Genomic DNA, 26,742 nt, shown 5'->3' with positions numbered 1-26,742 from the left:
AATCGTTGAGTTGTAAAAATGTGTGTTTTGTCATCATCCATAGCCAGAATGTATAATATTTTATACATAACACTGAGAAGCATAAAGACATACACTAGCCTGTGTTCTAAATAAATAACCACATTTTAAAAGTAGTAACAATGCAATAAATCCTGAGAGACTTTTTAAGTATCTAAAAACACATACATTTAAAAAAAAACCTGAAGCAATACAGAACCTGTTTGTTTTGGCAGAATTCTGTGTTCAGTTTGATGTTGCTTCCACAAACAATTTTTTCACCTGCCTGTGCATTGTTGGGAATCTTAAAGTGAGCTTCAAATTATGAAACATGTATGTTGATTTTATTCATCTATTTACTTAACATTCTGGTATTTCTACATTTTGGGAGGCAAATTAGCCACAATTCAACATCATAATTAAATCAGGGATCAGCAGGGGTCCTTGTAGTTGGCCTATTCAATGGGTTGCCAATAAAATAAGGAAAACCTTAATTCAGCAATTGTTGTCCAGATTATCTAATTAATGTGTAAGGATGACTGTTCAATTGCCCCCTTGATTATTAAATAAACAATAACAAAAGTCACCATGGATTATGCAGACTATTAAAATCCTGTTAAATTGAGGTTGGAGATGAAGGGATTTTAACATTAAAAGTTAGGACATATAACTGATCAAATGTGGGTCCCTTTGGTTCAAATTGATTTAACAGAAGTTCATAAATGAGTTTGGAGGCCCCTGGACCCTCTCGGGCCCCTGGGCTACACTGACTGTACCTTTAAAGACTCTTGTCCCAATTAAAGCTAAGCCCCGCCTCTGGAGCAGACATCCTATGAGTCATAAAGTTTGATGTCCTGCCCAAAGTTTAGAGCCGACTGGAGCAAAAGTTTTTTGTAGAAAGTGAGCTGCGGAGATTTGGTCTACGAACTATGAATCTTTCTTCTAAGTGTATTCGCTAACAGTTTCAACTTGGCCGAAACACAAAAAAGTAGGATTCTTCCATCCAAGCGTTTGTTTGTTTTTTTTTGTCTTTTGTGGCTGCGTGTGCTTTCTTTTTTTTTTTTTTTTTTTTTTTGGGAAAAGTTGGGGCCCGGACGGCAACACATATTCCAGTGTGGAGTAGATATGCGCTTTGTTACATTCACAAGTATGCCAGCAAGAAACAATAGGAAAACACTTTCTTTCACTTTAGATTTTGACAGCTAACACAGTTTGGAAGAAGATAACTCGACTGTTAAACTCTAGAATGACTCGAGATAACTTTTAGTGAGTGTCGTCGATATTTCCTGTTTTCCTGCTGCGTGAAAAAAAAAAAGTTTGGGATTGGCTCAAACTTATTTTTTGTGAGTTTCTGCTCGCGACATTTTCGGACACATAAAGTTTGCAGACTGTTTTGGGACAATGGATCCGAGCCAGCATAACCCTCCTGCAGGACACCAAATCGTCCATGTACGGGGCGACTCTGAGACGGACCTGGAGGCGCTTTTTAACGCCGTGATGAACCCGAAAAACACAATCGTACCCCCTTCCGTACCCATGAGGATGAGAAAGCTGCCAGACTCCTTCTTCAAACCTCCTGAACCAAAGTCCCATTCCAGACAAGTAAGCACGCCCTGTCTCTCCTCTGCCCCTTCCCAGAAATCACGATTAAAGCAAGGCCCATCCTGTGGGGGCTCAGGCCTACAGTACGTGACTGGTACAGTCAGTTAATAGTTAGCCTGCTTTATCCTACTTTGTAGAAGTTTTGAGCCTTTAGGATATCACTACTGAGAGGTTATTTGTAGTCACATCATAACGTGTAGGATACAATGTCCTAACTGAATTATTTGCACTTTTAAAATGTTCTACAGGTAACTCCCCATTATAACACTTTTACACTCCGCTTTTGGCCTTACACTCGAGAATGTTGTTACATTTACAGTGAGTTGTCAGATTGGCTGAACCTACCCAGGATAGAAGTGAAGTTGCACGTAGCCTACTGTGGGCTAAATGTTTGGGTTAGAATCATAACGGTTTATTTATAGTTGGGTAGCAATCATGTGGAAATAATCAATGGGTGTCATAAAAGGTAGTTTTTGTAATCAAGATGATTTGCAATCAAGAAATCATACGATTGTTGAATTCGTCCTATTTACCGTCCTCCCCCTATCCCCCCCACCCCACCGTCCCCCACAACTGTTTCTTGTGGTCTCTGTGGAGTTTTGTCATCTGTGCGCATGCGTGGTTGTGCAGTGAGTCTGCGCTCTCCTATCCCACACAGACTTTGGACCCCCCAACACCACCACCACCACCACCACCACCACCCGTCCTCAGACTCAAACAACACCCAAACTTGCATGAAATGAAATGTATTTCCATCATTTCCAACATACATTCTTTTATAGATACTAGTTTTGTTGAGACATTTGTATATCATTTATTATAGGATAACATTTATAACTCAAGATCTTTTATTATTATTATTATCATTCCTCTTCATAACAATATATGGTGAAACTTGGTCAAATTAAGGGAAGTCAGATTGTTTCCAGTGACTATCAGTTTACATTCAAACTGCTTTTCTTCCTAACCCAACACAGGCAAGCACTGATGCTGGGAGTGGCGGAGCACTCACTCCCCACCATGTCCGTGCACACTCTTCCCCTGCCTCCCTGCAGTTGGGAGCTGTATCTGGTGGCTCCCTGGCTGGCATGGGCCCACCAGGTGCCTCCCCTCAACATCTCCGTCAGTCTTCTTATGAGATTCCTGATGATGTGCCCCTTCCCCATGGGTGGGAGATGGCCAAGACTGCGTCTGGCCAGAGATACTTCCTCAAGTAAGTATGCAGCCAACAAGTGTGAGCACTGCATTATACAGTCCTTGAAAAACCTGTAAAGTTTGCAGCTTTGTGTCTTTGAAAACACATTCATAAATGTACCTCAGTCCTCTACACATCTCTATGTCTTACTGTCAACATGTTGCATCCTGATGAAAGCTATGTAATGGAATTTTTTATTAAAAGAGAAACAACTTTAAAATTGATTTATGAGTTTTTGACGATATTAGGAGTTAAGAAATTAGGCATCTGTGATATGTTAACCACCCAACTATCTTATTCCTTTTATGGATTATTTATGTCCCTAAATTTTACCAAACTAGACCATGTTATTCGTTAGAAAGTTCTTATCTTTCATGTTCACCTGAGTGTGAGAGACCTGCTTAAAACCTGGTTTCTTTTTATCATATTTTAGAATGTAACAAGTTAAGAAGAGTCACTGCAATATGTCCAGTCAGCGCAATGGTTGAATTCAAAGGAGTAAAGACTTATTTAAGACAAATATCTAAATTGGTCACATACAGTATATACATTAGAAAAATAATACATATGTTCAACTTAAAAAGTATTACAAGCACATGTTGAAAGCATATTTTACAGTTTTTTAGTGAAAATGTTAGCTTCCAGTAATAGCCAATTCCAAGTTACCAGAGAGGTGGTCTTGAGATTAGACTCTCATACTACAGCTATTCAGAATAGAATACATTATGCTGACAATAATTTGCAAATCTGCTACAGTGCACAATGGTAGCCAGTGTGCTCAAAAAGGGACAATTGCAATAGTTAAATTGTAGGTTATTAAATTTGGTGGCCTCTGCAAACAAGAGAAGTCTTTTGAGGGACTGCTGCTGTATATAGTGTTCATTTTCTTGGTCTCAGGTTTCAGTAGAAACAATGGCGCATTGTAGCTGCCACAGACAGCTCTGCAATACTCATCTTCTAACCAGCAGATCTCTTCCACATTAATATACCATAGTCCTGTTGGCCTATCACAGACTTTTTTAGTAACGTTCATTTTGGGTTGTTAGGATTTTCTTTTTAGTCTTTATAATTTTCTTATGTGGTTATTAGTCTTTTAGTGCCCACATTCTACATAGTTCTGCGAAAAGATGGATTGAATAATTCATAAAAGTGACGTCCTTTACAACAATTTATGTTATGGTAATCAACTCATTGTGAGATGTTCCAAAGTTTATGAAATGCTCAGCAGCTCATGTTTAGAGATGATATGACGTTGCAAGTCGTTATTCTTAGCAATTATTACTCTCTGACGTGGGGTCTGAACAAACATGATATGCCTAAAATTTACTTGGATCAAAAAAAAGCTTTCAGTACCAGATGTTTTAAGGTCTCACATCTGGACAACATCTGGCCTGTTTTGAGGAGGCTCTTCTAAAATTGTACAAAAGGGCTTGGGGGTAGGAGAGGGAAAACACTATTCTGATATACTCTCCCAGGATCACTGCAGTTGTTTAGAAACTGACTGAGCTGATGCCCTTCCAGACAATGAAGCAATTTTATAAACTAAATTCAAGTTTTGTTTGGAAAAGCCAATCTTGTGTAACTTATAGTGCAAAAAACATTTGAAGTTTTGTTGCTGTTTGTAGGAATACGTCAATAATTAAAGAACATTTTTAAGTGGATAGTTTTTTCCTTGTTATAAAACAATTACATAGTTGTCAAAGATTGAGTTGAGTTTTTGTAATGCTTTTATTTTGAAGATAAAACAAAGCTGCAGATAAAGAATCACTACCTATGATTGATTGATCGATTGGTTAACTGTGTAAAACACAAAATATACGGTTGCAGCTGTGGGATGAGACTTGGTATGAAACTACATCAACTAATACACAAAACTTTGATAAATTTACAAGACAAGACAAACTACCAAAAGGGCCCCTTCCTAAAACACAACTCATGCATTTTATACTCCAGCTAGAAGAAATCTGCAGAGACCAAAAGCATTTCACTAAAGCACATTAGTCTGTAAATCATTTATAAAGGCACAATAAAACTGAAATATCTGTTGACAATTTAGGTATGCACCAAGTTATACTAAATTATGAATATTAAACTCTATCCTGTTTTTAAAAATAAATAGTAAAACAATCATAGAAAACAAAGATTTTTGATTATAGCAAGTCTCTGCCCCTATGTGTTTACAAGTCTGTATCAAAACCATAGCATCCCGCTTTCTACTAAGAAGCAAAAGTGATGTACAATTATGGGCTTGGAAAAACAGCGGAGTAGTTCTTTGAAGAACTGTGTTTCAACAGGCATGTTATACAACAGTACAGTATTTAGTACACAGTGTTTGTGTTCAAGTAAGGAAAACTTGAGGAGACATCTTCCATACGCCGCACATCAAAGTGCAGATATTTGATCTGGAATACAGGCGGGCTCGGCAGAGCTGCTGGAAAAGACACTCCCCTATTTATAAACAGGGGTTGTCTGACCGAGACGTGTTGCAGAGGGAGTGAAGTCGAGCGAGAGAGTGTGGGTGGGTGGGTAGGATGGACGGGTGGGGGTGGGGAGTCAGTCACCATGTAGCACAGCCGAGCAGAAAGCTGGGGCTCACATTTCATTCAGGTGTCCACTGTCCTTAGAAAGATAGCAACTCAGGGTGAAAGTTTTTTTAAAAATAATTGTCTTCTCCTTCCTGCTCTGTTTTATACTAGTAAACTATAGGATCACACAGTTGGGAATGTTTGGCCTCTATGAGTCACAGCGGCCCTGCGAATGCCGATGTCCCACTCCCTTTAAAAGACAGGCTCCGTTTTGGTATGAATGGAGCCATGGCGCTGTGATGGTGCCTCTTTTGTGTGAATGGAGTTAAATGGCAGCCATGTGGAGATGACTAGAAGAGGGGCCAAGAGAAACCCTGACCCTCCCTTTGTCCCAGCAGTGAAACAGTGATCTTTATTCAGACCACAGGCCTGTTGAGACTCATGTGAGCCTTCCCAAAATAGACAAATGGTTGACATGAAGTTTAAAGATGGCGGTGAGAAAGGGCAACGACTTTCTTAAGAGTTTTACCATGTTCTTGGAAACTGAAATGTTCAGCTCTTGTCAAGCCAGTTTGGTGTAAATTATAATGAGTGATTGATCTACTGCAAGTGTAACAGTGCTGCTGACAGCTTCAGCTTGGCCTGATGAGTTCTTCTTTTGAAGAGTGATTAGTGCTGAAACAATTAGTAGATCATTTGATTATTCAGTCCCCAGTAAATGAATGCAAAATCATTTGATAATCAATATATAATATTAGTCATTTATCAAGAAAAGATGCTGAACTATATTTGTTTCCATCTTTTCAGTTGTGTGGATTTTCTGCTTTCTCAGTTTTCTGTCATTGTAAATTTGGGTTTCAAACTGTTCAAATTTAAAAACATCCCCTGAGGCTCAGGGACATAGTGATAAAATATGTTAGTTTTTTTTTAATTCTGCAATTTTATAATTAATGAAAATAATTGGTACTAGTAACCCTAATTGAAATATGAGTCAGATGTGAGCAATCTCCTGCAGAACTCTCTTTTTTGTTTTGGTTGTTACAGAAAAAACAAACACCTTAAGCTGGGAGAAGACTGGGAGACTGTCATTAAAGTCTGTTGACCTTTCCTCCTCTTTCTTCCAGCAGTTTGCTATGGCCTTTGATTTATGACAGCAGGGGCAGGGAGGCTGGGTCACCTTGCTTAGTGCTAGGACGGGGGCAGGGCCGGTCTCCAGGGCTGGGTCGTAAACTAATGAAGGTTTCTAATTTAGACACACCGGTAAACTAGGAGGGGTAATCACTGTTTCCGGGCGCTTATTAAATGCAGCTTTGAATGAGCTTTTAGTCCGTGGGAAGTCAGCCCTAAGCAGAGGAAAGCTTTGGGGGAGTTGCTATTGTGTGCCCTCAGGGGCAGGTAGAGCTATGTGTTGATGGACACTTTCGTCTTTTCTCAATTGGATTTTGAAATGATTTGATGAGGCTGGTTTCCCACAACCAGAATGGCTGACTTGTGTCTTTCCATATTTAACAGTGATTGTAAATGATCAAATTATTACATTTGGCCAGATTTAAACATTTTTACCTTTACTGTATTATAAGCTATTACTAACTTTAACATTTTCTGTGTTTATTTACACTGTAAGGCTGCACACCCATGGTTAACCAGAAAAATTAAACAGACTGATAAATTGTCTAGCTTGAATGTACACTATCTGAAATTTCCTGAACATCTGTTACAAGTCAAAGAGAGCCCATATTAGAGTAGGAGAGATCAAAGTGTTTACTTGGACCTTATGCTCTCTTGTATACAGTTGATATCTGTGTAGTGCTGATTTAGACTACAAGATCACACAGGGATTTCCAGCAGATGATTGTACTTCGTAGTAATATTTAGCTTGTGTAAAACAGAAATAGATGTTTCTTGTTTTAAAATCTCTAATATTTTCTTATTGAATAATGAAAAACAACCATTGCAGTCTTTTAGTCAGGTGAGCATTTTAACAAATTTCTACCAATAATTCCCGCTTCACTGTTAAAGCTGGGGTGCTGCTTGTCATTTTCAATCTGGTTATCAATATTGTTCTGTCCAAGCCCTCAGATGTGCCTTATGAGTGTTAATGATGTGGGAAAATGAAGTTGTCAGTTACCTGGCCTGCTTTTTAAATTTGCACCACATTTGTTGTAAACATCTCATCTCTCATTATCACAGCAGTGTTGTCTGTCTGTCCATTGTCTAAAATGGATTTCAGTTTTATGGTTTGGCAAACACTGGTCTTATGCTCAGCATCTTATGTAAACATTATATATAATACTTCAATGTTTTCAACATCAACTGTTATATAATTCATTCATTAGTTAATAATTGGATTTCAAGTTAAGCTGTGATGAACTGAGGCCACTCAGGCAGTCACAAATGGTGCTGGGAAGCCTGGGCTGTAAGCCTGCGTGAAGCCCTCATTTGGAGCAACTTTGTGTTTGACAAACTTTTGGTTTATTGACCACACACAGACAAGGCCCTTCCTGTTCAACTGGGGCATGTCAGCTCAGTACACAAATGGGACTGTGAGAAAGTCAGGCTAGTGTTTACCAAAGTCTTGATGTAACACCTCTGTTCCAGACATCAATGCCTCCACTGTCACTGAGGGTATCTCCACAGAGATGTAGTATCTGAGAAGTAGACCTTCTCAGGTGGACTCAAACCATTGCGCCTCATGGCAACTGAATATCAAAATAAAGGGACATTTGTATATTTGTTGTCAGTTGCAGCATGCACACATTTTTTTTTTATTATTTTTACATTTTAAATGTATTTACGCATAAATGACAGCTGTGATACTCCAAGAGAGTCTACTAATTTATTAGATTCAGTGTTTATGTAGTGAGGCCAACATACTGTAGTTAGCCACAGCTTTTGCAAAAACAATTTAAAACCTTTGAGGGCTGATTAATCTCACGTGGCACTCCCTAAATTGAGAAATAAATTAGTTTAATGAAAATAAACTGCAGTAAAACTGAACCTTTCTAGGTACACTCAGTCCTGGTACTTTGTCAATTAGTTGCTTCATTAGGAAGTATGATGATACAAATCCTCCTTCAAAGGCAAACTTAAAGCCACAATAGGGTCACAGAGGTTGCCCCAATAATCTCTCTTGATGATGTCGTGCTGATAGAGAAGCAGCCAGGCATCCCCAGTCAACCAGAGTGGAGGTGGTCATCCTCATCTTAGAGGCATGATTACATTTGGCCTCCCTCAGTGCACTCTTTAGTCATCGGCTTCAATCACCCTCCAAGCATATACTCCCTGGGTGGAGCCACTGTGGCCTGAGGATCCCATTTTTAACATTTGACAACTCAGCTGTAGGGCGTGTTTCATCATTGCTGCGCTCCCCAGACTGTCACTCCCCTGTTTTACACCAGTGAAATGCAACTTTTGACATCTGGCATTGAAGGGGGACAATTTCAGTGGAATAAACAGTCAAGCTGGCTTCAGATGTAGCTTTGATCTGGTGTTTTGGCAGGTAGTAGAGCTTATTCAGAGACATTTAAACCCCTTATTTTTGGATAGAACATTCTCCTCAAAGCCAGATGTAAACACCACAGTTTTCACGGGTGTAAACAGGCATGTGTTAGGAAGTTTGTCATACTACTTCTCTTCAAGGATCTCTTTAAGGATGTTGAACATCTGCTCATTTGAAGCTGAATCCAGTAAAAACTTTTGATCCAGTTGCAGTCTTTTACATCTACAGATATACATTTAACTACTGAGAGAGAAGTTATACCTTCAATGGTCTTGGTATAGAAAAAAAACACAAGTTGGTCCAGGGTCCATGTGATTGTTACTGAAGAGAAAAGTTGAATGGCAAATAATTAAAGCAAAGTCAAGTTTATCCTTTATGCGAAAGGTCCCCCTCCCTACTCCTCACAAAGACATATTATAAATAACGCTGGCACAATAAACGCCACCTTGATAATTGGGCCATCAGTCAAGGAGATGTCAAGTGCCTGGGTGAATCAAGAGTCCTACTCAGTGCTCTGCTAAGGCACAGTCAACCATGATGACAGCCTGAGCAAAAATTAGCAAGTAAAGCACCACACTACAGGCAGCAGACTTGATAATGGGTCATGTTTAAACCACTTTGCTCTCCTTTGATGCAGTACCTGGCAATTTACAGACAATGCCCCTTAAGAAGCTTATGATGGGTTATATTTGGCCTTTGGTCATTCACATTATAATACAGAACAGGCCATGTCCTCAATAATGCTAAAACTTATTTATTTATTTATTTTTTTACTGTTTCTGCCCATCGTCCACAATAGGTTTGCATGTTGGAACACCAAAAACATGCTCCTTTTGAAAAGGCTCTCTAAAGTGGTTGAATTTGAAAAAAGGGAGCCCTCCATTCATGCCTGCTTTGTTAACAGTTTACATTAAGTGCCAGCTAAATATTTTTGTTTGTCAGTTTGGACAACTACCCTTTAGAAAACTACCAAAAGCAGTTGGTTGGAAAACCTTTACATGTGAACAATGTTATCAAATGTAACGGCATTAGTATGGATAGAGGCCAGGCTCCGCGTCCACTGCCCTGCCCCTGGGGATAGAGGTTGGGGGAGGGTGCGGTGGCCGCCCTGTAGAGCTTGCTGTGGTGTCACAGACATGTAAAGACAACACCGAGCAGTTGTGGCTGTAGAGGTTTCAGATCATCAGCAATTCTTAACAGCAACTGGTGGCCTCCAGCCGGCCCAACAGTTGCTATGACATTGTTTTGTTTTATGTTTCGCCTACAGGAAGCCGTGTATAGCCCGGGCCATATAGGGTTCGGGGTTGGTTGAGTGAATGGATTATCTTTTAGTTTTAACACCTGGTGATGAATTACTGGCTCTTGGTAACTCATTTACCAGTACTCTTGAATTCCCACACACAGGCTCTTTGAATACAGTGCAGTGCTGACTTGGAAGCTCTCAAAGTGTGTGGACTTTATCACAGATTTGTGATTATAATGTCCTCTGTTTTGAACTGAAGCTTTGTTTACATCTGTTTTGATTTATTTGAACTACAAAAGTTAGCCTCGCATGCTAGGTTTTGATAGAAAATTCAATATTTGTACTTTCATCTATGCTAAGAGAAGCACGAGTTAAGGGGGGGACAGAGAAGTATTTATAATCACAGATGCTGGAGGTTGTATATTTCCATCTGTGTTTTCCAGTTGTAGCATTTCTGTTCTGAATTGGATGTGCAGGCCTCTCATTTACGATAAGCCCTCCCTTCCCCTATCCTAGTGCTCCTCTCCCAGTCTCCTCCCCTGTTCTCCCCTTCCCTCTATAATAAATGTCATAGTTTCCAGAGTGGGAAGAAAGCAGTGAAGGGGGCAGGGCGGGTGCTCAGAGAGTAACAGGACCACAGCAACTCGTACAGCCAATGGAATTCAGGGGCATTGCTTCCGTAGATGTTTTTTTCCTTTTTCGCTCTTTTTTTCTTTTCTGTAGTTGTCTCACCCCTCTCCCTGTGACCCCTCTTTCTCAAGGGGCCCCTCCAATCTGAGCAGTTCCAGCTATTTTGCTTGGTCTGTGGTGGTTGTGTGTGTGTGAGGGCTGGGGGAGGGTTTGGTAGGGGATTTGGCAGCTCCTTTGATCAGTAAAGCATAAACAAGAGGGGGCTTCAAAATGGGTTGCATTGTGCGGGGGGGAGGAGTGCTGAGTCAGGCCCTCTCGCTCTCTATCCTGGGATAGAGAGCAGACAGGCAGGCTGGGATTACCGCAGAGGCCAAGAGAAACTCTCTGAATCTCGCACTTCACCCAGCTGTTTCAAAATCTGGGCTAATGGCACTCTGGGATCATATTAACAGGGAATTGTGAAGAATCGCATTGGGTAGAAAAATATATCCAGGACATGATTATTACAGGGTATAAAAGATAGATAGGGTACTATTTAACTGCATTATGAGCAGACTCTTTATTTTTGTGTTTTGAAATCATTCAGCCACTGCAACAATATAAATGTAAGAGTTGTGGTGTTACATAAACAAGCTACTGGAGTTTGGTGCCTATTTGTTTGAGGTGATGGGGGTCTCTTAAATGGGATGTTTCAAAAAACAAAAAAAGAACAAGTGAATAGTGGGGTTTTAGGTCGTAGCTCAGTCTGCGCCTTTGTCAAGCAGGTGAAAGCTTTGTAAATGTGGCGCCAGATTGTTAAAGCCCCTGACACTCCACAGCTCCACAGTGTCCGAGCCACTTCCAGGAAAAAGGACCCCCTGCGTTGAGCCCCGGGACTGACCCTCCCTCAATAGAGAGGGTCCTGCTCAGGAGAGGAGGGCTTCCTGTATTAGCTTTCCATCTTAATCAAGCAACAAGTACCAACAAAGCACTAATTATCAATGCCTTCACAGAATGCCACACAATGCCCACTCCCCCGGCCCCCACTCCTGTCCTAGCAAAGACAAGCCATAAAATAGATGGAGCAACATTGTTTGACATTACAATAGTTGTTTTGAAACCAATCATAGCCTCTTTTTTTCCCCAAGAAGAAGTGTTCATCTTACCTACAGTCACAGATGTTTGACTTGATTTATTTTTTATTGTTTACTGTTTGGTCTTGTTAATTATTTATAATGTTATTTTAATTCAAAACAAGATGCTGTGTCTCCATTCTGTTTCATAACATACAATTTTAAGTAAATGATAGTAAAAATAAAACAGTCCTATCCAAACTAAGAATGAAAGCTGTATGTGACTACATTGATCTGTGAGGTCAGTCTGGGTTCAAACAGACACAGCTGAGTTTGGCTTCCTGTAACAGTCACTGTTTACAGAAATCAGGGGTTAGATTCAGTCTTTTCATTGAAGAGCTTGTTGAAACTGCTCTGAGTCATCATTTCCTGTATGTGACCTGTTGTTTTGCATTGATATGGCCCCTGGTTTGAACTTACAACTGATTACTGGTAGAAACACAGTAATGATAATTTTTCAGACTTTTTTATTCTTGGCTATCTTGTCTCTTACAGCCACATTGATCAGACCACCACTTGGCAAGATCCTCGCAAGGCCCTGCTCCAGATGAACCAGGCTGCCCCACCCAGTTCTGTGCCAGTCCAGCAACAGAACATTATGAACCCAGCCAGTGGTGTGTATATGTTGACTTTGTTAAATTTAGTTTCACTAAGCAGCACCATGTATCACAGATAATGTTCGTCATATTGCGGGGGTTTCAGCTTCAGACTCAAAATTACATTTCCTTTATGTTATTTCTAGGAATTTTCTTTCGAATAACATACAGTAGAGGTCCGAAGCAATCTAGTCTAGTTCTTACATGTCACTAAGACTACCACAGTTATGTCTATGCAGTTGGAATTCGCCCCAGGTTAGGTAAGACTGAGGTAGAACGTGACAGGTCCTGTCTGACATGTTTGGGAGCTCCGTGACTCACAGATTACAGAGTTTACAGATCTCTGTATTCTCTGTCGTCACTGTTCCATCTGGCAACCTATAGGTAAATAAAATAAATAAATAAATACATTTTTTGACATATAGGCTTGTTTGTTACAGTCTCAATGATGAAAAATAATATGCTGCTATTTATGTCCTAGCATGTGCACATAATTATGTATATCTAATATTAATGCTTCTCTACTTAGAGAGTGTCTATAATATGCTGTAATTACGCCCAATTGTCTGTTACACTTAAGAAATGCTGTATGTTGTGCAAGTATGTCAATAAAAGAAAATCTGAGCAGTGAGTGAACTACCAGCATCTCTTCAACATTACTTGTGGCTGTCATCTCACAGGCCCACTCCCTGATGGCTGGGAACAAGCTATTACATCAGAGGGAGAAATTTACTACATTAACCACAAGAACAAGACCACATCCTGGCTTGACCCACGACTTGACCCACGCTTTGGTGAGTTTGCTATAGACAGGCTTTTTTTTTTCTGTTAAGTTCTTTACAAAAGTAACACACCATGTATGTTCTATTTGTTTAAGTTAAGGCCAAAAGTCATTGTAGCTAGCTACTTTATTAGTTATAAGACATATTAATTAATTAATTAAATAATATTTATATAAAAAGGGCACAGGTGTTATACCAAGAACAGCTCCCTCAGTAAAGACTTTCTTATCACTAAGAGACATATCACCACAATTGTAATACTGAGTTCAATTCTATATGATTCATAGGTGCTACATTGTTCTGGAGTGACTAGTCATAAAACAGATTTCACCAAACCCCCACCCTCAAAATCTGCACCTAACCTTTTGTCAGCCATTTTAGTGTTGGAGCAACAGCTGAGTTGGCCATTAATCCCCCTGGCCAAGCTAAAGTTTGACAGTTAGCTTTCAGTGTGTGGTGGCCAAGCCCGGTGAATTAGTGACAAGACCAGGTTTGTGTGCTGAGATTTCTTGGTGGCCATGGGAATGAGCTAATCCTCCTGTACCAGGAAGACTTCAGAGATGAAGGTTCCTGCTTATGTCACTCTGACTCATTTATGCTTCAGGTGCCTTCATTACAGCAGCATTACCCAGGGAAGCTCACTGTGGTTCACAAAGGCAACATGTGTTACACATAACATTGTTAAATATTAACGTCACTTTTTATCGAGCCTGGGCATTTAAAGGGCATTTTTTGCGTGTTTCACTCTGAGGGCAGGCAGGAAAGTTCAAAACAGAATTCTAAGGGGAGTGGGGCAGCTGGTAAGAGATGGCGGCTCTGGTCGGTGAACCTCTTTGAAGATTTATAAGTCTTGAACACACAAGGCTGCTGGGCCCCTGAAAGCGAGTGAGAGGGAGAAAGAGACCATGTTAACTCATTATGTGCCATCAAACATAATTTTGTTCTGCATCAGAGAAAATCTTTTCATGTACTTAATTCTAAAAGCTCACATTTATACATATAATCCTCTTATGTTGCTCATTGTGATGTTATTTATCTTTTGGTAATTTAGATTAAAAACAAACCAACATGTTATTTAATTTTTTTTTATTTATTTTTTTTATTGGACAAAATCGACAACAAAAGAGTTTAGAGAGAGTACCTGTGTTTTTGTGATGTTCATTTTATAACCTGAAATCAGACCGTTGTCATTCATAATTGTCCTAAGTTTAGGAAGTGTAAGGTTTGGATTTTGGAGATAGGTAATAATATCATCTACAAAAAAGTTATTATATGCTCCTCTTTTGCTACATTGATTCCTTTCAGCTCTTTGTTTTGTGTGATAGCTTGAAAGGCTCTATGAATATTTCAAAAAGGGAGGGGCTAAGATAGCAGCCCTGGTGAGTGCCTGTAGATAACTACCTGTCAGATGCCAACTGATCTTTACTGGAATATCTTGTATGCTTGTATCTTAAAGATTGTATGCACCTAACAAATTGGTTATTAAATCACAGCCTTTCTAGCACTCTATACAGACAAGGCCAGCTAACTTTCCACGATGAGACAGACCAGAACTGCACTTAGATGTTGCCTGTTCTATAATGTGTAGGGTTCATCTGATGTTATCGTATGTTTGCAGACATTTTATAAACCATGTCTTATCTTCATTTATTAAATCTGGTAGAAAGTGTTCAATTTGTTTTGAGATTACAGATGTAAACAATTTATAATCTATGTTAAATTTAGAAATTGGATTGTAAGATTCACTACAGTCTTTTGGGATGAATGATATCACAACCTCTTTCTCTGATGGTGTTTTTTTCTAATTTGTCATTCAAGATGTGCTCTATTAGTTTTTTAGTTCTTCTATCTGGTTTGTTAATCCTTGGTCCTCATCTTTTTGTTGTTGTTTCTCAAGTTTTCTTAATGTTTTCTTTAATTCATCATGTTCCACCTGCAGCTGACCATCTCTTACAGCGACCCGCTGCTCATGAAACAGTGTTTCCAGGCTGCTCTCTCCAGCTCTCCCACAGGGAATGTGTGTCTCTTCGGCTCCCGCTATGCCTCCCTTTTCCAAGATTTTCTCAGTACCATCTCCTTGGTTGTGAACTCCTGGAAGTTGATAATGATAGGTCTTGGTGGGGCTTCGGGTCGGTTTTTGTGCGCCAGGGGCCATTGAGTCCGTTGTATTTTCAGATCCAATCTTGTGGTAATGGCAACTTCCTCCTGAGGAGTTTTGCAATAAAGTGTGGTACCAAGTTTCCCCCCTCTCCCTCTGCCATTCCAAAGATTTACATGTTGTTTCTCCTAGACCAGGACTGTAAGTCCGTTAGTTTTTGATTAGGACTGTTTACTTTTTTATGCAGTTGCAGAGCACTTTGGTCGCCTCCGCCACAAATCCATCCACCTGTTCCACACGGATGTCCGCTTTTCATACTCGGCCAGACAGCCTCTGCATTTCCGTCAGGAGGTTGTCAAGTCTGCCATCGATTTCTTGTCCCAGGTGGTTAATTTCTTGTCTCAGACAATCATTGACCCCCTCGAGAAAAGCCCTAAATATGTCTTCAGAATCTATGCTGGTTCTGGGGCTCCTGTGACCTTCAGTAACGTCACATTGATTGCTAGCATGATCTGCACTGATGTTGCTAGCTTATGCCACAGAGGTGCTTTTATATTGATCATTTCGATTTTAGAAAGATTGATAAATGCTATGCAAACTACTTGATATTTCAAAAGTAGGACTCAGTGCTTGAAGGAAAACCTCATTTTATTCTTTGTAATTATTATTAGTTAGTATGTGTGCTTTGAAATGGGCTCCTCTGCTTCAGAAACGTCCATACTGCTGCTATGTAGGTCTCCAATCATAAGCCAGCTGCTTTGATAATGGAGGCTAATTTGAGCTTTGAGAAGAAAAGCAGCAGAGCGCCTTTAACTGAGGGTTGTTGCCGGCTGGCTTTCCCCTGCGTGAGGCCCAGTGCAGGCACAGCCCCATTCTGCTCTAGCTCCAGACAGACTTGAATCTCTGCCAGGCCTCTTTATTCTCTGGTCCAACTCTTAATCTGTTCCAGACCTTTTCAGTCAAAGAACTCCAATGTGAGAGGGGAGGTGGGGGGCAGGGAGAGGCAAGGCAAAAGGGGAAGAAAGAAAATAGGAGGAACAGAGGGAAAATGCCGACGGGATAAGCATGCATCCTCTTTAAGATCCAAGGAGGTGGTAAACAGTGAACATGCAATGAGTGCACAAGGGGGCTGGCCTATGTGGAAATGTTGTTTTCTGTACAAGATAAAGAATTCCTCTGGGAGTTCTATGTTTTATTTTGAAACCTTAATATAAAGGCTTTAAAAAACACATTGCTACATTATCTGTCATGCTAAGTTTTTCTGCCTCTACTGTGTATTTTGGCAATAGGTTGGCACCTTATTAATTATGCCACCACCACAAAATACTTAGCTGATGAGGCAGCAGTGAGCCAGTTGAAGTTTAAGGGTCAGTACATATTTTACTTACCCATACGGGTATCTATTTATGTGGACAGTATTTGTTTTGTTGATTTTTTTTCCTACACCCACTCCAATACAATGGAGGTGAAGTGAACTTTGTTTTTGTGTGCAACAAGCATCTAAAAAATTACTTTTGGAAAAACATGTTTACTTTGGATAACCCACTAAACTTGCTTTGAACCATTGTTATTGGAGCTACTTCCTACTGAAGAAGTCAAGAAATTTGAGTGAACTGACCCTTTAACAGGGACACGTTCCTGGTGATTTTCACAGTAGTTGGAGTAAAATTAGAAAACTCATTGCATTGCTATATTTGTATCTCAGTCTCATCGAAATATATTTATTTTGAGATTTACGTGTCATATATATATATTAATAATATGACATGTAAATCCAAAAGAACTTCCTATTTGAACCTATTGTGTACTAAAATAATTCTCACTGAGGCTTCCTTATGTTGTTGATATTTCCTGACTTGCTTGGTTTTTTCCATCTCCTTGCCATGCAGAGCCAGGTCCACACAGACTACCTTTACTTAGACCTTCACAGTTGAAACAAGATGATAAAACAGTGTTTCTATCACATTCAGACCTTTTCGCCACTTTGCTTATCTCTGTGTTAGAAACACAACACCTTACCAAGGGGCCTTTTTTAACTTCTAAATCTACAACAGACAAATATTTACAATGCCTTCAAAGGTGGTGTGCCCTGGTCCCATAGACCACTTCCCACAGTTGGCAGAACCATACCTGACCAAGTGATCTTGTGGTGTAATATGCCTGCCATTGTGATCGCCTGATAAGGGTTTGTGTTGCTGGCTCGTTGTGTTGCAGGGGTGCGTGAAGACAACAAAAGGCAGAAGGCATTAACTTGTCTCTTATCTGCCTGGCCCACCAGCTATCACCGCCCATATGTGCTGCTGACTTCAACCAACCCTCCAAAACCACACACACACACACACACACACATTTCTTCCCTGGCCTCTTTTCATGCTATCACTCTGGCCCTGAACTGAACCTGTCCTTCGCTCGTATCTCACCCAAAGATTTAATTCCCTGCTTTGATATGCTCATTGTTTATGCATACTTCCTCCAGTAACATTGGTTACTGTTAGCTGTTTGGTCTATGAGGGAGTCCTTGGCTTGGTGGTTCAGTAGAAACTCAGCTATATGACTGCATTCGTCAACATACGGTCTTGTTATTGTTGGATCTCTATCCATTATGTTCCCCCATCACTTTTTAATGTGTACTCTTGTTCAGAACTCACACCTTAAAGGAAAATTCCAGTTAGTTTCAACTTGGGTTGTTTTTTTGTTTTTGTACTGAGTGATTACATCTGGGAACAAAATCAGTTGCGGCAAGAAGACGAACAGACAGATGACCCACATTTCTAAATAAGCTGACATTTTAAGAACAACTATGGAAAGTTAGGGAAGTTTGGTAGGTCAAAGTTGAACCGATAGTCTCTTTGTAAACTTTGATGGAAGTTTAGGTAATAATTTTACAGCAAGTCTTTACTTTCTCTTCAAAATTGCACACAGGTTGTTTCCTTTAACATGTGCATCAGTGAATCATTCTCCATATGGCTCCCCTCCCTATTTCATACGTGCTCTTCTTCAAAGCTCAGGCCTTAACCGATCCACAGCTGCTGACATGGCCCATGTGCAGCACCTCTGCCTTGGGAACAGCTGATGGTGCCTTGATAGTGGAGTGATCCAGCCACAAAAGGCCTCAGTATCTGCTAAAGATAAGAAGCGGAGAGAAGTTACACACTCTCCCATGGCTTAAGTTGATGTGTGTGGGAGAGAGGAGGCGGCAGCTCCATGACTCTTGTGTGTGTTTGTTTGCATGTGTATGTGCTGGGGTGGGGTTGTTGGGGGAGGCAGCGTAGACAGAGAGTGAGGGAGGGGGAGATGGAAGGCAGGGCAGGGCGGAGCCTCCAGAGCTTCACAGGGAGAGCCCTGAGCCATGGTTCATTCAGCTCCTGAGATAGTGTAAACAGACAGTGATTGAATGGTGATGAGAAAGGTGCCGGGGCGGGCAGGACAGCACAGAGAGAGGCAGCCCCGCATGAAAATTGTGCCCTTGTCAAGGCTTTGTTTTGGTTGGGGTTTCAAGCGTATAAGCAAACAGTGCTCCTCATTGGTTCCATTACTGTTACACCCCTTGTGGTCTAGTGCATTTGCTTCTCTTTCTCTACAACAGTGATAAAACGTGTGACCTACTTTGCATGCATAGATTGCTGCATTGCTGTGCTGCTATATAGTCATGTTTATTTGACCCTCCCTGGCTAGAGTAAAGAATAGATTTTACTGGGAACAGCTGTATTTTCAATACACACACATTTGTTCTGAAATTGTAAACATGTTGTGAGGTTGTTGGTGCCAAAATGCAATTATATTTGTTGGGTGAAAGAACTTTGAAACTAAAGTTAATAATGGTACAGTGTTAGAATCTAGGTAGGTCTATTTGATTAATTTCTCTATTAATTTGTTTGATTTGCACACTGTGCTCATATTGTCTGTATTAAATCAGCTGATGTGGACCCATCAAGGGATTGAGGGATAATCTGTGATTTGTTTAGAAGGAAACAGAACTCACAATGAAAGGATAAGTCATAACTGATGCAATGTACAAAAGTAACAAAGCCTGTCTTAGTCAGTGAGTGGGAGGGGATCAGGTCTTACAGGAATAGTAGTTGTTTCAGACACTAGGTAGAAAACTTGTGCTGGGACTTCCCTTGTCCTACACAACCTGCTGCACTGGCTCCACTCTTACAAGTTCACCTCAAGTTGTCAGTCTTGTTATGCAACGTTTAAATGCACCAAGCATTAAAAGGTCTAGTAGCAGAGACGTTATGGTATTTATAGTCTGTTGGAGATCCTATATGTATTTTACATTCAATATTCAACATTGTTGTTGTTAAAGCTACATGTATCTTACTAGCCGAAAAACAGAATGGAGATGAAAAAGAAAAAGGTGTCCCAACCCTCTTAATTGCAAACCAGAAGTTTCCCTGTTTGCCCAAAAGATTTTTTGCTGTTGGGTTTGGACATTTCCTTAAAGAAGAGAAAAAAAGAAAATGCTCAACTGTCTGGTGTGTACTGTGGTAGCAGCAGCTGCTGTGTTCAGGCGAAGATGGAATCACCAGTTCAAGATCTTTATCCTCTCTTTCCTTTTAATATGAATTCACAGACTGAGAGTCTTGGTATGCAAAGTTTAAAATGAGCACTACATATTACACTGACAATAATCACAGACTTTAACACCTTTCTGTTTCTTTTGCAGCCCTGAACCAGCAGAGGATCTCCCAGAGTGCTCCAGTGAAGCAGGGAGGGCAGCTGCCCGTCATGGGAGGCAACAACCAGATGAGACTGCAGCAGATCGAGAAGGAGAGGCTGAGACTGAAGCAACAGGAGCTGCTTCGGCAGAGACCACAGGTCAGGAATCTTTCAAAATTTAAAAAAATATTCAAAGGGCTTTCGGAAAGTGCTGTGGTGCTGCTCATGGTGGAACAACTTGTGGCAAAGAGGTCACGAGGTCAGTACTTTTAGTATGAGTTTGTCAGTGTAGTAGAAAGACAATGGACCCCATACTGCTCACTTGTTGAATGAGGGTGTTAGCAAAATGTTTGTTGTAAAATGAAACGTGCACCTTGAATAGGCCTTTTAAATATGAGTCATCATTCATAGATATAATGGTGGTGGATCTTGAGTCCCTTTGATCAGTCTTCAGTATTGTTAGACCTCCTTGCAATGAAGTCTTGTGAGTCATATGTGGTTTTATCACTTCCTAACCATGATGTGTCACTGTGCGCCCACACTGGGTGGTGCAGCCAAGTCCAGTGGTTTACTCAAGGCTGTGTCATAACACCATAACCAGAGTGTTATGATTATAAATGAGGGTGCTGGCGACTTTTGTTTACCATGCCATTCACATGTCGGAAGTGAGTGTGTACATATACCAGGCTGTAGAGGGAAAAAGATTATCTCTGGACTGTCCTTACTGAAAGTCCTCCGAGCATGTCCACCGTATGCTTAAGTAACTTGGTTATTGTCAACTTTCTGAGACAGCATCTGGTCATCTAGAGCAATATGTTTTCCATAATGTGGGAAGAAATTAAGAGAAACATGGTTAGCATGGATAGATTTCTGCTAGGGAGAGAGATTCCAGTAAATCCCAAATTCCTGTAACTTTTCAGATAAAATATGTGTGCAAATATAGTAGAGCATGATAATAGTAATAGGAAAATTTGCTATCGTACAGGCTATGCACTTGTGTAGGGAGTTCAACTTTGGGGCAATACTTGCCACACCCAAATGTATTCCACATGGCAGAACTATGATGAAGAAAGGGTGGCAAAGAATGTATCTTGCTGGTGGCAGTTGAGTGCTGACTAAGTGGTGCACAAAAAGAGAGCCAATAAAACCATACATTGTTTACAGTACACAGCCCTTATAATCCCTCTGAATCAAAACCAGATTGTTTATATGTTTGCATGGGATTTTGGAAAAATGTCATTGTTCAAGAAGGAAACACCTTGACACACTACTGCCAGTACATCCAAAATACAAACTGAAGGAAAAAAAAACGTTACCTTAAAAGTCTAATTAAGGCATTTTATTCATCTTGCCTCAGAGAACACTGTGTCAATTTCTCCTCAACCACAAACAATAAAAGCTTCTACCAACCACTTAGGGTGTCTAGCAGCAATATTACATCCTTACTAAAAAAAGTCACATCCCATTGGCTGCCTGACTGTTGTCATCTTTGACCCTGTAAAAGTTTAATGAGATCTCAAAACGGTGACACCGTTCAAGTAATTTCACCCTTCTGTAGAGGGAAGGAGATGAAAAAGGACAACATGTCTTAATATCCTTAGCCTTATCTGATACAGCATGTGTATAAAGCAATTGTCTCCAACTGCTGTTGGCCCCTCGTGTAATTTGACACTGTATGGGGAGAAATGGAGAGCACCATCTTGGCAGTCTGTGTAATTCCTTCATTTAACATTTTATGCAGTGACAGCAGAGCAGCTGGGTTATAAGGCTGAAGTTGTAGCTGTGTATAATTAGCTTCTGAGGTTAGGGCTGGGGTTGATTGTGTTGCTCATGGGTTTTGTGCTCTTATCGTCCACAGGAGCTCGCTCTAAGGAATCAGCTGCCAACCAGTATGGATCAAGATGGCAGTACGAACCCTGTGTCCTCCCCTATGGCCCAAGATGCCCGGACCATGACTGCCAACAGCTCTGACCCATTCCTCAACAGGTTGGTTTCATACAGCAACCAGGAGTGTCCATGTCCAAGTGTCTATAGAGAGGAAAATTTCCCCTAGTACAGTACAATCACAGCTGAGGTGCACTGATTGACGTCAGTGCGCCTGGCCAGGGCTCCTGTTCTGGTTCAGCTCGTCAGACTTAAAGTATCTCGTATGAGGGAATCTGTGTGCTCGGCTGTTTGAGTTTGAGCTCTGCGGAGAGCTCCCAGAGTTACACAAGTAGTACAAACAGAAGACCAGTCACTGGTCTTAACCCTCTTCACATGGTAATGACTCATTCAGACCAGCAGGTCTGTGCCTGAGTTAATTGTACAATGATGACCTCTGGTGTAGAACTGAAACTAGATCTGAAAATAGCCACGTTTAGGAAGGGACGGGAGGTTTTTCTGTCTATCTGGGAATGCTGATCATGGCATTCTGGGAAATATTAGCCGTTCCAGCTCTAGTTTTTCTATGAGCAGACGAAGTGAGAAAAGAGCTGAATAGCAAGAAGGCCATGAGAACTTGTAGTCCAGTCAGTAGAGAGGCCAACCTAATCTCCCCTCCTCCCCCTGTTGCCTCTACTCCCCTGCTCTTACAATGGCCTCATTCATCCTGCCTCTGCCATACTCTGCCTACATATTTTTCCTCTGCTAATTAGTATAGGCTTGTCAAATATCTTCTTTCTGCCTCTTTTTTTTTGCCCCATCCATCGTTGCTCTTTTTCATGTATTCTGTAATAGAAGGTGAAAAAGTGAAGCTCTGTTTCAACGGTGTCACTGTAGATTAGTCACCACAGTCATTCAAATAGATATAACTGTTGAAACGTGGATGTATGCAGAAGGTCCCTGGGGGAATTAAGGCCACACTGCTACTTTTTGGCCTGTGTGCTTTTAATAACTCAGTGCGTTTGCTTTGTTGGATCAGTTAATTAGACTCACGTAGTTCAGTTTCTAAGTAGAGTTCAGTGAAGGTCAGTCAAAAACCCTGCTGAGGAAAAAAGCTTTTTATTCCCTTCAGTTTGATGAAAGTATGTTTATTAGTGATTGGTTTATAACCCAGGTGGCTTTTTTTTCAGCGGGACCTACCACTCCAGGGATGAGAGCACTGACAGTGGCTTGAGCATGAGCAGCTACAGCGTCCCTCGCACTCCAGATGACTTCCTCAACAGTGTGGACGAGATGGACACAGGTGAGGCTGGAAACAAAATAAATACCAGCACTTGTCAGACAGTGTGGTCTGTATTCGGACGTGTCTTAGCTTGGATACGGTATTATAGAGGGTGCTTTATTTTTTCCCCAATAGTTTTGTGTACCACCACATTGTATCCATGTAGGCTGAATAGGAAGAACATAATGTCACAGGATCATTATTCTAAGATGGTTACCTGCATCTCTAGCTCTGTAGTCACACTACATACTGGAAACTGAAGTCGTGTAGATGATTTTACTTCATAACAAATTTCTAGCCCTTTGTTAAATCAGATATATTCTAATTTATTTTTAATTCGCCAAATCTATTGAGGTAGTGTTAATAGGGGATTTTATTTACAATAAACTAATGATAGAGAGTGGCCATTTAGGCATTTTGGCTCATTGATACTTGACAGTTCTTTCCACCATGTGGTTGATGTCATAGCCATCAGAAATTCCCAAAATCCCCTGCTCGTAATTACAACTAGGATTCAATTATTTTCTCTACTGGAATGCACAAAGCTGGCTAGATCAAAATGTTTTCTAGCTGGGTTAGTCATTTATTTATTTATTTCCTGTTCATTAGGGGAACCTCTTCCACCCTCCATGGCAACACAGCCCAGTCGTTTCCCTGACTATCTGGATGCCATTCCGGGAACAGATGTGGACCTAGGTACCCTAGAGGGTGAGAGCATGGCGGTGGAGGGTGAAGAGCTGATGCCTAGTCTGCAGGAGGCCCTGAGCTCTGACATCCTCAACGACATGGAGTCTGTGCTGGCAGCTACCAAGATCGACAAGGAGAGCTTCCTCACATGGTTATAGAAGATCAGAGCGGGGCGCTCCTTACTCCTCTCCGTACACTCTGAACTGCTGCCTGCTCTAATCTGTGAAGGATTCATAGATGCTTTTACAAGACATTTCAGCAAGCGTCTCTGGACTTCTGTCTCTGTCTCGGCTTGTAAGGCCAACCTCCTTTGAGGCAGTATTGTTCTGTTCTTTTCACTGGCGTGTAATCTCTTTATTTTGTCTGTGTCTTCAAGGCTGGCCCATGAACAGACAATTACGCAAGGGTCCCCAAATCTTTCAGTCAGGTCTGTCAGTGAATCTAGGGCATCTTTACCTAGAGCAGGGTTGCTCCTTCCCCCTGGTCTCCCCTCATAGCTGAGCAGTGCATGTACTCACCTGTGAGGACCGCCGTCACTTATCACGTGGAATCACAGCACAACTTAATGGAATTTGGGACTGTTGCATCTAGCTTAAGTAGCTTTACATTTCGCCTTGTTTTTATTCATTTGTTTGTTTTTAATGAGCCTGAAAAACCAAAAATGATGTATTTGAAGCATAAAGTACAATACTGATTTGGAGTAAAGGTAATGTGAGGCCTAGTTTGGACATGTTGGCTTTGCTTGGGGTGGGGGTGGGGGGGTTGGAGCCTGGGGACCGATTACATTGCTGCTTGGCTGTGCCAGCAAGTCTAAGTTAAACCTTGATAGATCAAGTGCCTTCATTGTATTTTTTGAGACACGAGCAACACAAACAATTACTAAGTTTCTGTAATACAGCAGTAAGCATTAGGCTGTATTCATTTACATCAACCACTCTTTCCTCTATCTAATGTTCAATAATCAAAATTGTATTTTTGTTTTATAAACACATTATAAGGGGATTTAGGGATTTCTGTTGGTTTTTAAGCCCTAGCTTCTTTGTATCTCAGTCTTATCCAAGCCTAATTCATGATTCATTTTTTTGTTTTATCTTTTTTTAGTATTCTTTTATTTTTAGGTTACTACATATGTATGGTAGCTTAGATCAAATGGCATTTGCTTGTTTTTAATTTCTTTCATAGATGAATTAATACATTTTAACAGGGTCGACTGTTATCACAGCACATCACTTCACCAAGATGAAGCCTGCCAAGACACAGATTGATTCAGTTTGGGTGTTTTAACCATTTAGCTGATTCTCTTGTCGTCTCTGATTTATTTTATACATATTAATGTTATTGTGTATTTGTTGATCACATGCAGCTTTTACTATCTTTCCTAAAAAATTACCAAAAAGGCAGATCTCTTGGCTAAACAGAAACTGTAGCTCTTTGATCCATTAAACCTTATGACAATGGACAGTATACAACAGTTACAATGTTTTATACGATCTTCCTAAGGAGGGAGCTGAAACCCTCTGCCCGATGCTGTGTGTTGAAATAAGGGGTTTATAGACTACAGCTAGGATAAGTTTAAGCAGGTTTAAGAGTCATGTTGAGGGGCAGTGTAGAAGGCCAGGGTTTGACTGACGGCAGTGAGTTTCACAGATTGTTGATTTTTTGTGTGTGAAATAATTAAGAAACAATCAGTAATTAGCTCAGTCAGGAATTGATGTGGCAGATTCCAAAGATGTTTTTGTAATAACGGCAACACTTATATTCGCTTCCATTTTCACAGAATCCAGAAACAGTATGATTTGCAAAATCAGCTTCTGTATGAACACACTGTATAAGCTAATGAGAAAATGATGTGGGTTGAAAGTGTTAATGGACACATCTGAATAGATCTAGCTGAGAGATTCTTTTTTAAAAATTTTTAAGGCGAGATGGTTGTTTTGAGTGACTAACTGAGATTTAAGGATGAGGTTTCAGGACAGAGAAGCAAGTGATTCTTTAAGTGCTCACATGTTTACATTCTCACTGAGCAAGAAACTGCTACAGCCACAGTGGAGACAACACACTGACAATTCTCTCATAATCACATTATTTTGATGTTTACAGCATGACTGCATCTTTGCATCAGTGCAGTAACCTTTGAATAATCACCCTGCCGTGCATGCCCTTGGTTGAGGACTTGGAGGATGTCACAGTGATTCTCTTGCCAACCAATACTTAATTGGTAGCATTAACTTGATGGAACAATTTTTTAGAGCAGAGAACAAGAACATTTTTTTATTCTGTGTGAGAAAAACTCTTTAGTTTTGATTTTACTGATCAATAAATTGTGTTGATTATGGATCTGAGATGGTTAAACAGTGTTGGTGAGAACAATGCAACTAAAATGAGTGGTACACTACAGTGCTTGTATTGCACGTCTACAGAGTTTTCATTTTGATGCAATGACGCATTTTGTCACACAAACCTGATTTTATGCTTACCTAGTGTGTAACTGTCAGAGCATATTAGCTGTTGACTGTCATTGTAGCAGTAGAACTAATCACACACATTAAAGGGTTTTGTATTTAGAGTTTTCTAAATGCACATGAAATGAATTTATATTCAGTAACGATCTGTTCATTTTTTGATAGATATGTGCATGTGTTTTAGAACAATAAATTCTGTTACATTATATCTTGCTTCCTATGATATTTTGAAATTGGCCTGTAATAAAGTATATACTTTGTGGTAATATTTTCCTTGTGTGGTAATGTATTTCATTGAATTTTCTTAAATGAATTCTGTGCGTCGATGTGATTGACATCCAGTCGGTGATTGACAAGTGTAATTTGCAATCGCAACTGTTCGCTGCCCTCTTGTGGTCATTCTTATGAAACTATGGTATGAACTGCAACCAGACAGTATATAAAACTGCAACATTTAATTCCTCAAGTTAGCATCAGTGTGGCCATGATAGCGCACTAATACAACAG

At 40.4% G+C, this 26,742-nt stretch overlaps 1 protein-coding gene across 1 annotated transcript; it reads left to right on the top strand.

Annotated features, from left to right (window-relative positions):
• The first annotated feature begins 865 nt into the window (after positions 1-865).
• yap1 (Yes1 associated transcriptional regulator) lies at positions 866-26,505 on the top strand. The gene is made up of 8 exons (XM_038693048.1): positions 866-1,599; positions 2,577-2,812; positions 12,299-12,417; positions 13,080-13,193; positions 19,949-20,100; positions 21,800-21,927; positions 22,995-23,107; positions 23,696-26,505. The coding sequence occupies exons 1-8, from the start codon at positions 1,399-1,401 to the stop codon at positions 23,929-23,931; spliced, it is 1,299 nt and encodes a 432-aa protein (XP_038548976.1). The 5' UTR covers positions 866-1,398; the 3' UTR covers positions 23,932-26,505.
• Positions 26,506-26,742: the final 237 nt, after the last annotated feature.

Source organism: Micropterus salmoides, unplaced genomic scaffold (assembly GCF_014851395.1).
Source record: "Micropterus salmoides isolate LMB-PRFRI ecotype aquatic unplaced genomic scaffold, ASM1485139v1 Ms_hic_scaffold_3, whole genome shotgun sequence".
Lineage (NCBI taxonomy): Eukaryota > Metazoa > Chordata > Actinopteri > Centrarchiformes > Centrarchidae > Micropterus > Micropterus salmoides.
Note: the sequence above shows the minus strand (reverse complement) of the source record. Positions and strands in the feature narration are given on the sequence as shown.